This window comes from Clarias gariepinus, chromosome 8 (assembly GCF_024256425.1).
Source record: "Clarias gariepinus isolate MV-2021 ecotype Netherlands chromosome 8, CGAR_prim_01v2, whole genome shotgun sequence".
NCBI lineage: Eukaryota > Metazoa > Chordata > Actinopteri > Siluriformes > Clariidae > Clarias > Clarias gariepinus.
In genome coordinates, this window is record NC_071107.1 from 29,750,092 (window position 1) to 29,764,225 (window position 14,134).

Sequence of the window (14,134 nt, forward strand, 5' to 3'; positions counted from 1 at the left end):
TCAAGTGTATATGAGGTGATGTTCCTTTTCACTACATAGGTCAATCATGCACAGCGATCACTTCTGAGACTGCCAATATTTTCACCATTCATATACTGTATACTTTTCTGTGAGCTGCCTTGTACTTTAAATCTCTTTGATCACAAATTAAACTTTAATGTAATTGTGAATTTTATCTGGTTTAATTTAATTTATGATTCTAACATGTATTTATTTTGTAGCTCAAAATAATAGATAATAGATAGATCAAATAAATGACACAGAATGTAATAAAAATGGGGTTTAATTAATATTATTAACATTGAACTGAAAGTCACAAAAGACAAACAAAACAAGAACATTTTAACATATCAAAAACAATTTAAAATGTGGAATTATTATGCTTTTTAAAGACAAATGAAAACAATACTTAAAAATTTGTCTTAGCTGTTAAAAAGGCATGTTGGGGGAAAAAACAGTTTTCCTAACAGTAAACAACTGCTTTATACAAAGCTCACATTTGTCATCCACAATAATAATAATCATCATCATCATCATCATTGGCTATAATATTTCTCCCATGACAATGAAATGAGGCAAAAAACAATAAAGCATCATTTAACAGATTAGCAGAAAGTCACTTTTCAGCATGCAGGTTTATGGTTTATATTTGAGCTATGGAAAAAAAAAGGCTGAAAATGTACAAAATGCTGACTAGCTACACAGCACATATCTTGAACATGTTAAATAAAAATCTATGGGAGTGGTGAAAAGCTACAGACATACACTGGAGGGTGCTAGAGATTCAGAAAATTAGTAGTGTTGCGCATTCACTTGAACGTCTGTAAGCTTTTAAGTGCTTCAGACATTTGATGCTACCGTTTGTCTGATGTATTTTACCCCATACGAAAGTAACTTTGCAGCTCTGATTGCATTCTTCATGATTATGAGAGACAATGAATGGAGACAGTTTGTGCCATTGAGAAACCATGTAATGATCCATACACACAGGGATGCACGTATTTATTTACACTATTAGAGGTACTTAATGACTTTATGCCTTAGAGACACCCTTCAGAGTATGATCATCCTGAGTTTATAAAGGCTGTTAGTTAACTTTTCTCACATTCTCTGAGCACCAAATCCAGACTGGCCTGTTTCATCCAGGTCTAATTCAATAGTTTGGCCCTTTAAAAAAAGGGTCCCTTCTTAAAACACTATAACACATAGATGGGTGACACACACCTGGTGACCCAGGTTCTCCTGGATATCCACTCTTTCCCTGTTCCCCGTCCCGTCCAGGTAAGCCAGGTGTACCTGGATGACCAGTTTTGCTGATACCTGGGGGACCCATTGGACCTATAAAAATAAACCGAACAATATTGATTATAATTCAATATCATGACTCTTGAGTGCCATATCGTCACATGTATTTCAATTCTAGTTAATGTAGCATATTAATGTAGCATTGAACAGCAAAAGCATTTAAATGGTTTAAATGGAATAAACCTTGTCCTTTTGAAGGTAAAGTGCTCCCTGAAGTGTTTTTTCACTTTATCTGATGTCACAAATAAGTGTTACATTACCTTAAGTAGTATTTATGCTTTAAGCGACATTCATACACCAAACACCAAATTTTTGTAAACCATAATTTTCTTCCTGTTTTTTTATTTCCACAAACAATTTATTAATAGCACAGTATTTGTTTCTTGCCTGGAAGTCCTGGTTGACCTGGATCTCCGACTCCTGACCGTCCTTGATTTCCTTTTTCACCCCTTTCTCCTGGATCACCTGGAAAATCCCCCCCGCGAAAAAAAAGTTAATACACAAGCCTGTGTCTTTTTTTTTTTTTTTGCATTTGATTCTAAAATATATTTAATTCATTTTGGTTAATCTAAAGGATTATTAAAGTAATTAGAGAAATTACAGCATTGTCACTCCTTATCACAAATGGTAGGAGCACTGCCTGTAAAAGAACTTGTTTAATGCATGCTTTAAGTGCATAAGTAATCTTAACAGATAAATTGTGCACTAGTGGCCAAGTTTGGGAGTTTTCCCAGGACCACTAGAAAGCTTCTGTTGGGGCCTTGACCAAGATGCTTAACCCTCAACTGTTTCGAGGTCATTGTACAATGTCTCAATTTGTAACGTGACCTCTGCTTCCTTTCTAACTGTAATGAGAGATGGCCTGGGGAAACTTCACATGGTCCAATTTGACTATATATATAGATCGGAAAAAGTTTCTAAACTGAAACTTTTTTTTTTTTTTTTTTTTTTGCGCATATCTGAAGTTTACTGAAAGATGCCTGGCCTACCTCTACATTTAGATCCTAATCTACTGATGGAAAAGCAACAAGAATGCTCAACATTTCTTCACACTGATTATTACAGTACATTCACACTAACATCAGTGTTGAAATAATCCATCGCTTTGGAAATGTTTCCTTTTCAAATGTATTTTATTTACACATGTCAAAACTGTCAGGTGTCCTATGAACAGAGTGTGTAAGCTATTGTGTTATAAATGAGCAACATAGCAATGACATTGACCCAATACAAGAAAAACTTTAATGAAACAAGCCACCCCTGTTTAATAGCCATGCCTTGTTACCTTTCATGCCAGGAATCCCAGGCCGCCCAGGAAAACCTCGATGTCCCTGCAATCCATGTGATCCTGGTACTCCGGAAAATCCTCTGGAACCCTTGGGACCAATTGGCCCTGCTGGCCCTGGAGGTCCCAGCCTTGTGTGGCAGTGTTCACAACTTCTCTGTTGGCTGTGTTGGGTACTAAGAAGAAGTGAGGGAATCTCTGCTGCAAATAAAAGAATTATGTTCGCCATCAGGCACAGCAGATGATACCAGAATGAGATACTGTACCTACAAGAAATACCTACAAGGTGGCAAACCTCTCCTGATACCTGTGGCTGTAGACATGCATTGTCAAATTATAAACATCAACCATTAAAAGGAACTAATTATAAGTAAGAAATAACATTGTGTAGTAGGAATCTGGAGAAACACTTGTCCCTGCCTTTGGTCCTAGGAACCAATCAAGCCAACTATGTTGGTATCTCATACAATCTGTGACCATGGAAAATGGATTCAGCTTTTTTTTCACCTATTAAAATATCAACATATGCATTTGTCAGTTGTGTTTTTTTTTATAATATCACAGCTCTACATACTGTGTTTTTTAACAAATTTTTAAAGTTTTTGACACATTGTCAATTCAAACAAAAATATAAACCAATGCAGTTAAAGACTTCCATTACACCAACTACTTCTTCTAATTCTGTAGAATTATGTCTTTATGTAGAATTATACTATATGTGTTGTTACTCACATCGAAGGACCTCTCTGCAAATCTGCTGAATGCGCTGCTCAGACAACTCTCTCCCCTGCAATAACATAGTTTATAACAAAATCTTTAAAACACTGATAATGAGATCATTACCTGAAATATCTGCATCAACAAATGTTATGAATTGTACATGCAATAATATTTTCAGGATCATTGCACAAGTTCAAAATGGGGTCAACAATAAATTTGAAGGTACTCTTAAAAAAACTTAAAGAAGGCCTTGACATATGGTAATGGTGAATCTTTGGATAAGGTAGATCTGAATAAATCACTGCTCGCTCTATGGATTTTGAAGGTTACCTCACTGTGCTGTATTACATCGCCAACATCAGTGCAACTGCTTTGATTTCTTATTATGAAAGAAAGTGACAAAAAACAACCAACGTACTATACAACAAGCAAAATCATTTGGCATAAAAGACGCTGTGTACTTTAAATTATACTGACCACAGATTCATAATAAGTTTAGTGCTAGGGCGCATGAGTTACAGTTAACAGTGAGATACTAATACTATTTTCTATTACACTACCAATGCCACTGAGACACTCTATTGTCCATATTTATACAAAAGGCATAAGCAACAGTATGCACCTGGGGAATTTATGTCTAACAGGTATTGGAAGCTAGCATATCCATTAACGAATAAAAGAACATACTGTATATGCTTAACTGTCCAGGATAAAAGCTTATCCATGTAGCAAAAAAGTCTGTTCACAACCTGGCCTCTTTATGTGGCTCGCACAAGGGTGGAGTCTTCCTCTATGGACCAAGATTTAGCGATTGCCAGAGTCTGTAAATGCCCTTTGATGGACTTTGTTTACATATCTTTGTAGACTGGATTCCTTGTTCATTATTATTAGACTTGTTGCAAGTGTGAATCACTGTATGCTGGGTTTTTTCTCTGGCTGCAGATGTGTGAATCAGAGCTGGCACTGGCAGATGTGCAGGCTGGCAGATGGTCCTGGCAGATGACTTCAGTACCTTTCTGATCTGTGATCTGATAGAGCTCAAGTGCTTTGTTCATTTCCTTCCCAAGCATGCTTCAATTTGGTGTGAACCCTATGTGGAAGTTGGATAGACATCTGTACGGTTCTGTAAAGTGTGGCAAGTATTGACAAAGTCCTTTTGGTTTTCTGCCATATATTTTTTTTGTCTTGCGGAACAATATGGAAAACCTGTAATGGTCTGCTCAAAGCCAAAACTAATAGTCAAGCACATTATTCCTGAATCATCTTCTATATTTAAATACTGCAGGCGAATTTTATTTTGTTAGTACAGTACGGTAGCATTGACATGAAGACTTAATGTATAAACCGTGTTGGAGCTTTGACAAAAAAAAAGCACAAATAATGCCGCCTGAGGCACTGGTGTATAAAATAAATCGTAGTGGTGTGGAGCGGTGGTTGGTGTCAGGTGGTTGTTCAGCCTCTCTAAAGCTATTTCCTGGGTTTTATCTCAATGGACCTCTTTCATCCTTCTCAGTTTAATGTGCTGCAAGGTTCAAAGAAAGTCTTCGCAAAGCATCAATAATAGTTTCAAAGTCTCAGGAAGCTTTTCATTTCCCAGAGCCTTTTGCACAGTTTCAGTCTCATCTCTGATGTTGTGGACATGGTTTGGCTTTAGCTTGATGTATTTACCATGGTAAGTTGTCACAAAAGCAGAGCCTCATCCTTTAGGATATTGTATTACGCTTGGCTTAAGGCTTTAAGCTTCAACCCATGTGAAGACTCTCATTCTCAGACCACCTCAACATCAACAGGTTTACTTCATTTTAGTGATCTAGAAATACTACAGTTTTCATTGTTGATATATTTAAAACGTTTTGTTTTTTAATATGTTACGAATTTAAAAAACTGTTTATTTTCTGTTTTGAATGAAAGAAAACCCACTTTGAAACGTTTTAACTCCACTGTCCATGCAATGAGTAACATAGCTGAATCAGCCTGAGGCTGGGGTTGATGCCAAACACTCATGAATAATTCTGAAGAAAAAGTGGGATCTTCTTCTCTTGGTTCCTAATCAGACCATCAAAAGCAGATGTGAATTATTCACAATGTCTAAAGGCTTAAGGCAGCAAAATAGTCATCTATCTATTGGTTATGGTCAGAATTCACTTCATTAGAACGCTTAAAGTTATCGAAATATTTTGACTATTTCTCCTCGGGTAGTTGTTCTTCAGTCTGTAGATATGTGTGTGCCAAAAGAAAATGCACAAGCAGGTATTTTGTTCCTATTTCAACAAAAGCTCAAACAGAAGCCAGTCGCATATGAAATTTAACAGCATTGGAGCCTTGGTACAAACCTGTCTGCTACCAATTGGTCTTGTAGTTATAAATCTGTTCCTGGGTATGCCAGTGTGACTAGAAAACAGACAGACTGGAAACCGACTATTGGCGGAGCTCACAGTGTTAGGCAGTCTGTAAATGATCAGGCGTTGCTTCTATAAAAAATGCTCCAAAAAATTCATAACTCAAAAAATTCTCTCATACTGTACAATACAAGGTGTCCACCCTCTGATCACTAATGCTGCTGAATGCTACCTCTACTGTAGGTCATTTTTTCACAAGGAGCAAAGAAGTCAGGAAGTCAGCTTGTGATAAGTCAGCATGTAAGAAAACGAGAGGGATCCTGAATTTCAGTGGGATAGTGACCCTCATGTAGGAGTCTACTACTCTAATTAAGGGATGATGTGTCTTAATTGAGTCATATTAGCTAGCAGGCCTCTACTCCTACCAGAAATTAGGGAGTAAACTGATGGCTGTGTGGAAGACCCTTCCAAAGTCCATTGTCTGGAGCTTAAGTGAGAGCAGGATGTCAGATCATGTAAATGTCTAAGATAATATTAAAGACGCCAGCTGAGATTACAGGAGTTACCTCATGAACGAGGTGTTGGCTGGAATAGAGGATGAGGTCAACACATTATTTGAGCATTCAGACCTCTATGCCTGGGTCTTGTATGTTTTGACTAATGGATCCATTTGACTTATTAATCCTGTTTGATTAGATGTTCCAAGTTAGCTGATCTGTTCACTGCAGATGGAGTGTCTTTTGTAGGAATATGGGCGATTGTCTTTGTTACGATTTTTAGTGGAGACTATTTGTTGAAACAACTAAACCATTCCAGGACATGAATTCTTAGTGATTTCAGTGATGAGGTAATATAATTCAGCAATTGTCTACATAAGAACAAAACGCCTTCTTCTTATGTACTAGTAGAGTCATTATTAAAGTACTTTTCTCATCCAACTACATTGAGGCAACGCCTGTGTTTGCACAAAATGTTTGGTTTGAAGAACTGAGAGGAATGAATAACGCTTACAGGTCGGCCTTCATGTCCAGGTGGTCCAGGTTGTCCAGGGTCCCCATTCTGTCCTCTGGACCCAGGAGGACCTGGCTGTCCTGGCTGTCCTGGCTGTCCCTGGTGGCCTATATGTCCTGCCTGTCCAGGCTCTCCTGTTGTCCCTTTCTGACATGTACACAAGCACAACCTCAGCAAAATAAAAAAGTCTAAAAATTCGTAAAAGATCATTCAACATTTTTTGTCCAACATTTTTTTCATCTTTATGAGACTATCAGACAAGTGAACTTTTCCACTTAGTTTGGCAGTAAAACATGGATAGGATTCTTTATATACACTGCCTGACCAGTCACCATTTCAGAAGGGTTAAAATATTGGCCAGCATCATAAAAAGAAAAAAAATTGGGGAGATTTAAAATTAATGGAACACACTACTCCAACCTGGTGAGGAACTTCACAGAAGAAAAGAATCATGAATGGAGATCACTTTAACATTTGGTAAAGTTGTGTCATAAAAAAAATTGAGAGTAGAAATCACAACAATGTTTAATAGTGAAAGTAAGAGCATTTCCACATGCAGAATGTAACGAGAATTCACAGCATTGTTTAAAAGACTGCTGTGTGACCATAAAAAACACTTGTTAGAGAGATTAATTAGAAAGGATTTCAGTCTGCTAGTGAGCATTAAGACTGGACTTTGGAGAAAGGTCACATGGTCTGAATCCAGACTGACCCTATTCCAGAGCTCATGAAACAAGCCCCTGGAGTTAGTGATGTGACTTGGGGCTGCTTCAGTTGGTCAGGTTCAGACTCTGCAACGTTACTTGGAAATATAATAAAGTTAGCTGACGGACTGAATGACCAGGTTATCACATCAATGGATTTTTTTCTTTCCTTGCCTGATGCCACAAAAATAATCCAGGATTCAAATAGTAAAAGAGGGAGCATGAGGAATCATTTTTTCACATGAACTAAAGTTAAAGGTGATCATAGTGTGTGCAATTTTTTAACCAGGCAGTATAGACAAAAAAAGATGTACAATTTACAGGATTTAATACAATACTCAAGGTAATCATTGTGTTTGCAAGTATTTTTGTGTGCATACGGTGCAAATATTAACTCACCTCTCCTTTTTGTCCTGACAGCCCAGTTAGACCCTGGTCAAGAACAGAAGTGGGACACGGGTCATTAGGGAAGAACCATAAGCAGCGTCGACTTTATCCTCCATCCTGTATTGCAGGTTTTATGTGTCTTTTGTACTTCTGGCAACAATGAGCTACTACTTTCATTATGTGATTTATCACACCTGTTCTTAAACCCATCTACTTTCCTCACATCAAACCAATTGGGCTTTAGCATATTTTTCATATTTTAAGATCATTTTCCTTAAAAGCCCAAAGCTTAGGGCTGTATCACATTGATATTGTTCTCAGGACAGAGCCGATTAATTACCAGTAATTACCAGACTCTTAATTGTCTTGTTATTACAACCTAAAATTGCCTTGATTATAATATTATCAGTAATTATCGACAGTCAATTCACGACTAAACAAATGGTTTTATTCTTCTAGTCATTTCACTTGTCTTTCACTTGTGTTGATAACAGTGATAATCTATTATTACATTTTATGACACGAGCTTTTCCACATAAGCAGAATATGGCACATATAATTAATTATAAATAAAAATGTGAAATATCAAGCTTACACTGCGGCCAGGTTCTCCTGCATCTCCTTTGTCACCTTTTAACCCCTGTTGTGTTGTAGAGACGGAATATATTTGAATTCTGTTACAAATATTTCAAATGTATGTACAATATAAAATAAAACAGCACTTGGAACAAGAATACATTTTTTCACAAATTTTTAATTGTGCTCAGGATTGTGTGCACAACTTCATGCCACCACAAGGTACTAAATAAAACAAGCTATTTTATAAGGCTTTTCTTTTTCTCTTTGAGTTCCTAAAACTAAGCTAATGTTCCTTAAATTTGATTTGTGCTCCCATAAAAAAGTACACTGTTTAAAGGATAAACTGAGCAAGCACTCCTCTTCTGCTTTCAGCTCACTTTTAGGTGCTGCCTTTAGTCTTAGCACAGGTGAAGTACTTAAAAGACAGGGAGTGATCCGATCTGAACTCTGTTTTCAGTTTTTTATTGCACTTGTCTACTTATCCAACAACGGGAGCAAGACATGCCTCCTGAATGGGCTTTAATCACATTTAAGTAAATTGCAGGGATGAAATTTAAAATGCACAAAGCATTTTAGAAGATGTCTAATTTTATATATAGTTAATGGAAAGAAATACATTTAGATGTGTATGTACTTTAAACTGTCACATACCTCTTCCCCTCTTTCACCTGGGCCTCCTGTTTCCCCCTGGCAAAAGAAAAAAAGAGGTTAAGAGAATAACGATTGCATGATCTATTGCATAAGGGAAACATGGCAAACAGTGCTTGTTGAAAATTGTCATCAAGGGCTGTGGGCTGATATTTGTCACATGAAACTCATTCCACAAGAAAATCTATTTTAGCTTTTGTTCACTGTAAAAAAAAATAACCATAAAAAATAACCTGGGTGGCTTAAATTCACCCTGTTGCCTGGTCAACCTAGTGTATGTTGTAGGCAACTTTCTGTCAAGTTTACTTGTTTAAATAGAATTTAACTATAAATATGACTCAATGTTCAGAAGAAGTTAAGTCACTGGGATCTTTGTTCAGCAGCATCTATTTTTTTCCATTGACCTTTATGCATGACATTTATGATGAACTAATCATAAGGGAATGTTGCATCATCTTTCCACTGTAGCAACAATCTTCAATAATAATAAATCTGGCAAGGTTTAACAAAGCAAGGTTTACATTGAAATAATTCAGTGAAACTCTTTCTTCGCTTACAGCTTTTTGGGGGGGGGGATTGGGGGGTATGGGGGTGGTGGGGGGGCTGATGATATAGGGTTAAGGCCCTAGCTCAAGGGTCCATTCATGGCTGCCTAGTGTAGCTGGGGTTTAAACTGATGACCTTATGATTAGTAACCAACTGTTAATATCCATGTTTGTGAAGTACTTTACAGCTTTAGAATAACTGGTTAGATCTCATTTCCACTGGGTGCATGCATGTGTATTGCTGCCTTATGTGGCCAGTGTTCCTACGGGGCTGCTGCAGAATGCGATGAGTTCATTCTAGATGACCAATCATGGTACAAATTTGCCTTGTCATTTTAAAAAGGAAAAACTTTTTATAGTCTAAAACATAACTAGATTGTTGACTACAGTTTTATTTTTATTTTTTTTTAGAAGTACCACCAACCATCTTGTCCAGCAAATGGAAAATAAATCCTAGCCTGGTACTGTATATATTGCATGGGGAAAATAATACAATATTTTTACACAGGTAAGATACAGTACAATGAGGTCCAGGTATACTGCATGTATCTCAACTTGAAAGCACAATTCATTTACAGTACATCTGAAATGTCTATCAAGCACTATACAACCTGCACCTACTAAAAGGACACCTTGTGAATTGCAAAGCTGCAGTTAATGGCTAAGAGCTGTCATGATGTTTAAGAATAAGGAGCAAATAAAAGTTCAGTAACAGGGATAATATGGTGATAAATGAGGTTCTTTTTAAACAATAGTTTGAGGAGACATGTCGCCCTAATTTGTGATTGAGAGAAGTACGAACAGCTCCAATAAACAGACAGCCATTGTCTGTTTGGAAAAAGCAACATTTAAACCATTACACCAGAGAACCAGAAAAATGTAAAAAGATGCTATCTTTCCCGCATGCGATTGACCATACAGTATGTGCATATGTAAGTCCATGAAAGAAGGTGGCTTTAACTAGTAAAAAAAAATGCAGTCGCAGAGTCAATAATTTGATAGCTTCTGCATGTTACAGTGCCATGAAAAAAAAATTACCCTTCTTCCAGTTTAGGCATAACCCTAAACAGATTAAACCCTCCAATTCTTCAAAGAAGAGTGTGCCCAAATTTTTCAAAGACTTTTTTCGGTTTGCCAGATCCTCACCTTATCAAACAAACCCCCATTAACAAGGATTACTGTATTTAAAAATGTACACTACCGTTCAAAAGTTTGGGGTCACTTTCTAACTCCATGATGGTTCTTGATTTTTATTTATTTCTACATTGTAAAGGAATGCTGAAGGCGTCCAAAAATGCATTAATCTCCTTTGAACAGTTTATAGGTGAGATGTATCTGCTACTTATGCTCTGTAAAGACTTCATAACGCCTCTAATCTGAGGTGATGTTAATTGGTCATTTTTCAGGCTGATAACTCTAAATGAAATTCCTGCCTGCGGCAGAGGTAGGTTTTGGTCTCACCCTCCTGGGATGGACTGCATAAGAGCCAGTTTCATTATGGTGCTTGATGGATTTTGCAAATGCACTTGACAATACTGTTCTTGCAAGAACTATTACAGAAAGGCTGATCTCTGTGTCTTAAAATAACAACTCACTGTTGTTTTTGTTGTTGTTACATAATTACCTAATTCCATATGTGTTATTTTATAGTTTTGAAATCCCCAGTATTGTTACAGAATGTAGAAAATAAATCATGAATCACAAATAAATCAAATGGTTGCATTTTTTAAATATTCGAGAAAAAGCGCACATCTGGCAACCCAACCTGCACCAATTCAGAGCATCATTTTCACCTGGATACGGGAGGAGAGCAGAGACACGTGCACACAACGTACTCCTGCTAAGTAATAATTTCAATATTGTTCAGTATTTTCATTTTTCTGTTGAATAAGTGCTCATTTGTTGTCCAGTGGCCTTTAAGCAAGCTCATAGATAACCGTGAAACACTTTTCACGCAATTCCTAAACCTTAAGGGAGGCTTGAATAAACAGTCCACTAGGCGTCCAGTGGCCATTTAAACATTGGGGAAAATGACAAACGAGTAATAAATCTGATAAAGTGACTAATACAGATGTGTATAATAATGTTAACCACAATGAGGAGTTAGTGATGTGGTATTAGCTGCTAAGGTTTCAGCTGTTAGTTGAAATGCTAACATTTATGCTAATAAGTCGGTGACTAGCCGATGAATGTGTATTAAATAAAACGGACGGCGTTATTTTTTTTTAAATCACATCTTTAATACTTTAAGGTTTTAATTAAAAACGTTTTATGTTCATAATTTTGCAAATGCCATGAATCTGCGTGAGCTTTAAAACAGTTTATATCTATTTATGTTTGTTTATATCTTTATTAGGGATAGGAATCACCAGTCAATATTATCATGATTCTTGCCGCCGATTTGGTTCTAGAAAATTCCAGAAGTGTCGCGACTTTATAAATATCCCAATTCGATTTGTATTTTCACTTGATTTTAAACCTATAAAAAGTTGAATGATTAAATACAGTACAATACGTTCCTGATAATGTTGGTTCTCTCACATAAAAGCCGAGCGCAGCATTTAAACAATACACAAGAACTTCAAACATTTTAAATTATTTTTTATTCAAAATTATTTCTAAACAAACTTAGCAAATTATTCACTCCTCCCACGGATGAAAATGTTTAAATAGTTTACATGCAGGACGGTAAAGAAACGGTGACCTTTCACCTCCACAAACGCCTCCAACGTTTCAAAACTCAGAAGTGTTGTAATGAGTGGGTTTGAGACTAATTCACTCAGAGAGTTTGGAGAAACCGTTTTGTACAGAATCGTTTATATCTGAGGTTGATCAGATGGTAACCAGCTTTAAAAAATAACTGTCAACGAAATTTGACACACTAAAACTGTTCACCAGGGGTACTGAATTAAAAATTTAAAATTCAGTCTGGTCCATACAATTTTCTTGGAGCTAAGGTCCAAATTTCATGTTTGTTTTAGGATTCATGTGAAGTCATTATAAATCTATAAGAATTAAAAATGTAATTTTAGTAGTATTAATTGTCAGTTTTCACTAACTACATTGTATGGAAAATTTTCTCTTTGGTTGGCCTGTACAGTATATTTTCTTGTTGAAACGAATGCAAACATCAATCTTTAATCAGTATTTAGTGAATCTTCATTTGTACGCTGCTAGGCTGTAAATAAATGTGAAAGGACTCTGATTGCTTTGATATACCATGCTCTCCAAATACCAGGTATTTTACATGCCCTCACCTCAGACTGCTGCAGATATGTTTGCTCTAATGGCACATTTTGTTATATAGTGGCGCTTTGCATCTCTGCTTTTTATTATCGGCATGGTTTCAAAACCTATGAGACCAACTGATTTTAAACTTCCCGGAGGAAGAATAAACATGTATTGGTCTGTCTATTCATCTTTGAAGTTTCAGTTTTCTTTAAATCTTAAAAAGCATCAGGGTTGGGATAGAACTGTCAATCGGTTAAACAAAACTGACAATAGTATAGTTGTTTCTTAATGCTTTTAATTAACGCAAAGCAAACTGCAATTTAACGGCATATTTAACTTTAGTTTCAACATGGGGGGGGGGGGGGGTGACATCTCCTCCAAGGTAAGTGATATTGGGTGATATGTCCCGCACCTACTCCCTGAAGGAACATCACATGCATAAACTAGCATAAAATCCTTCACTTTGTATAAAAGCACCAAATTTGAAATGTACAGCATCAGTTTGTTGTTCTGGCATTAGTTAATAGCATGCCTCATGTTGGGACGAATTTTTTTATTATAAAAAATGGGTTGGAATGAGAGGATGGGTCGGGGTATTTTTTGCTTGCCAATTACATTGTAAAATGTAGACTTGAACTGTAAAAGTCATCCAATTTATCAGGTTTATAACAATGTAATTTTAATCCATCATAATATAGTATTTGACTGGGTTTGTACTGGCTGGTTTTAATTATCGACCCCATGTAGCAAATTATCAAAAGGAGCCTACTACATTATCTTTCATATTACAAACAACCCAAATTGGTTTACCTGGTGCTTAAATATGATTTAATACAGTACATAGTGGGAGGACGGCTCATCTGGCCATGCAGAGCTTTATCCGTGAGTGAAACAGAGCACTTTACGTCACTGTGAGCACTGAGACACGTACAACTCCGTCCCCTCAACTTGCCATGGTCCAGGGGCAGTGCTATAAAGTTGCTTGACTTTTTAGCAAGGGAGATTGGATGGAGTTTGAGGTTTCCATCATTGTGCCGGTCACTACACTTTAATATCTATTTTACCGGTCCCAACTTACACAAACACGTATATCTCACTGTCCCACTCTGTGACAGTTATAGTGCCATTTTGTGTTAAACACAGTGTAAGATATTCAGCTAATAGGATATTTTTGAAATGATTACGAGCAAACCTACAAAAACTGACATGAATACAAAATTTCTTATAAGTACAGTGCCCATGACATTTTGTCACGTTACAGCCACAAATGTAAATGTATTTTATTGGGATTTCATGTGATATACCAACACAAAGTGGTAAAAAAATTTTAAAGAGGAAGGAAAATGATAAAAAGTGTGGCGTGCATTTGTATTTAGCCCC

General features: G+C 36.6%; 1 protein-coding gene and 1 long non-coding RNA gene across 2 annotated transcripts in view; one reads left to right on the forward strand and one right to left on the reverse strand.

Moving 5' to 3' along the window:
* Positions 1-274: 274 nt before the first annotated feature.
* The window catches only part of col21a1 (collagen, type XXI, alpha 1), a 63,143-nt gene continuing 49,283 nt past the window's right edge, over positions 275-14,134 (reverse strand). The window contains exons 24-31 of the mRNA XM_053501292.1: positions 8,982-9,017; positions 8,347-8,391; positions 7,764-7,796; positions 6,661-6,807; positions 3,323-3,377; positions 2,591-2,791; positions 1,693-1,770; positions 275-1,338 (exon numbers count right to left, since the gene is read on the reverse strand). Of these exons, the coding sequence (XP_053357267.1) occupies positions 1,154-1,338; positions 1,693-1,770; positions 2,591-2,791; positions 3,323-3,377; positions 6,661-6,807; positions 7,764-7,796; positions 8,347-8,391; positions 8,982-9,017 (780 nt within the window). The 3' untranslated portion in view covers positions 275-1,153. The remainder of the gene's footprint in view (positions 1,339-1,692; positions 1,771-2,590; positions 2,792-3,322; positions 3,378-6,660; positions 6,808-7,763; positions 7,797-8,346; positions 8,392-8,981; positions 9,018-14,134) is intronic.
* Positions 11,295-14,134, forward strand: part of LOC128528454 (uncharacterized) — a 28,780-nt gene continuing 25,940 nt past the window's right edge. Inside the window, exon 1 of the long non-coding RNA XR_008360959.1 lies at positions 11,295-11,367. This is a non-coding gene — a long non-coding RNA (uncharacterized LOC128528454). The remainder of the gene's footprint in view (positions 11,368-14,134) is intronic.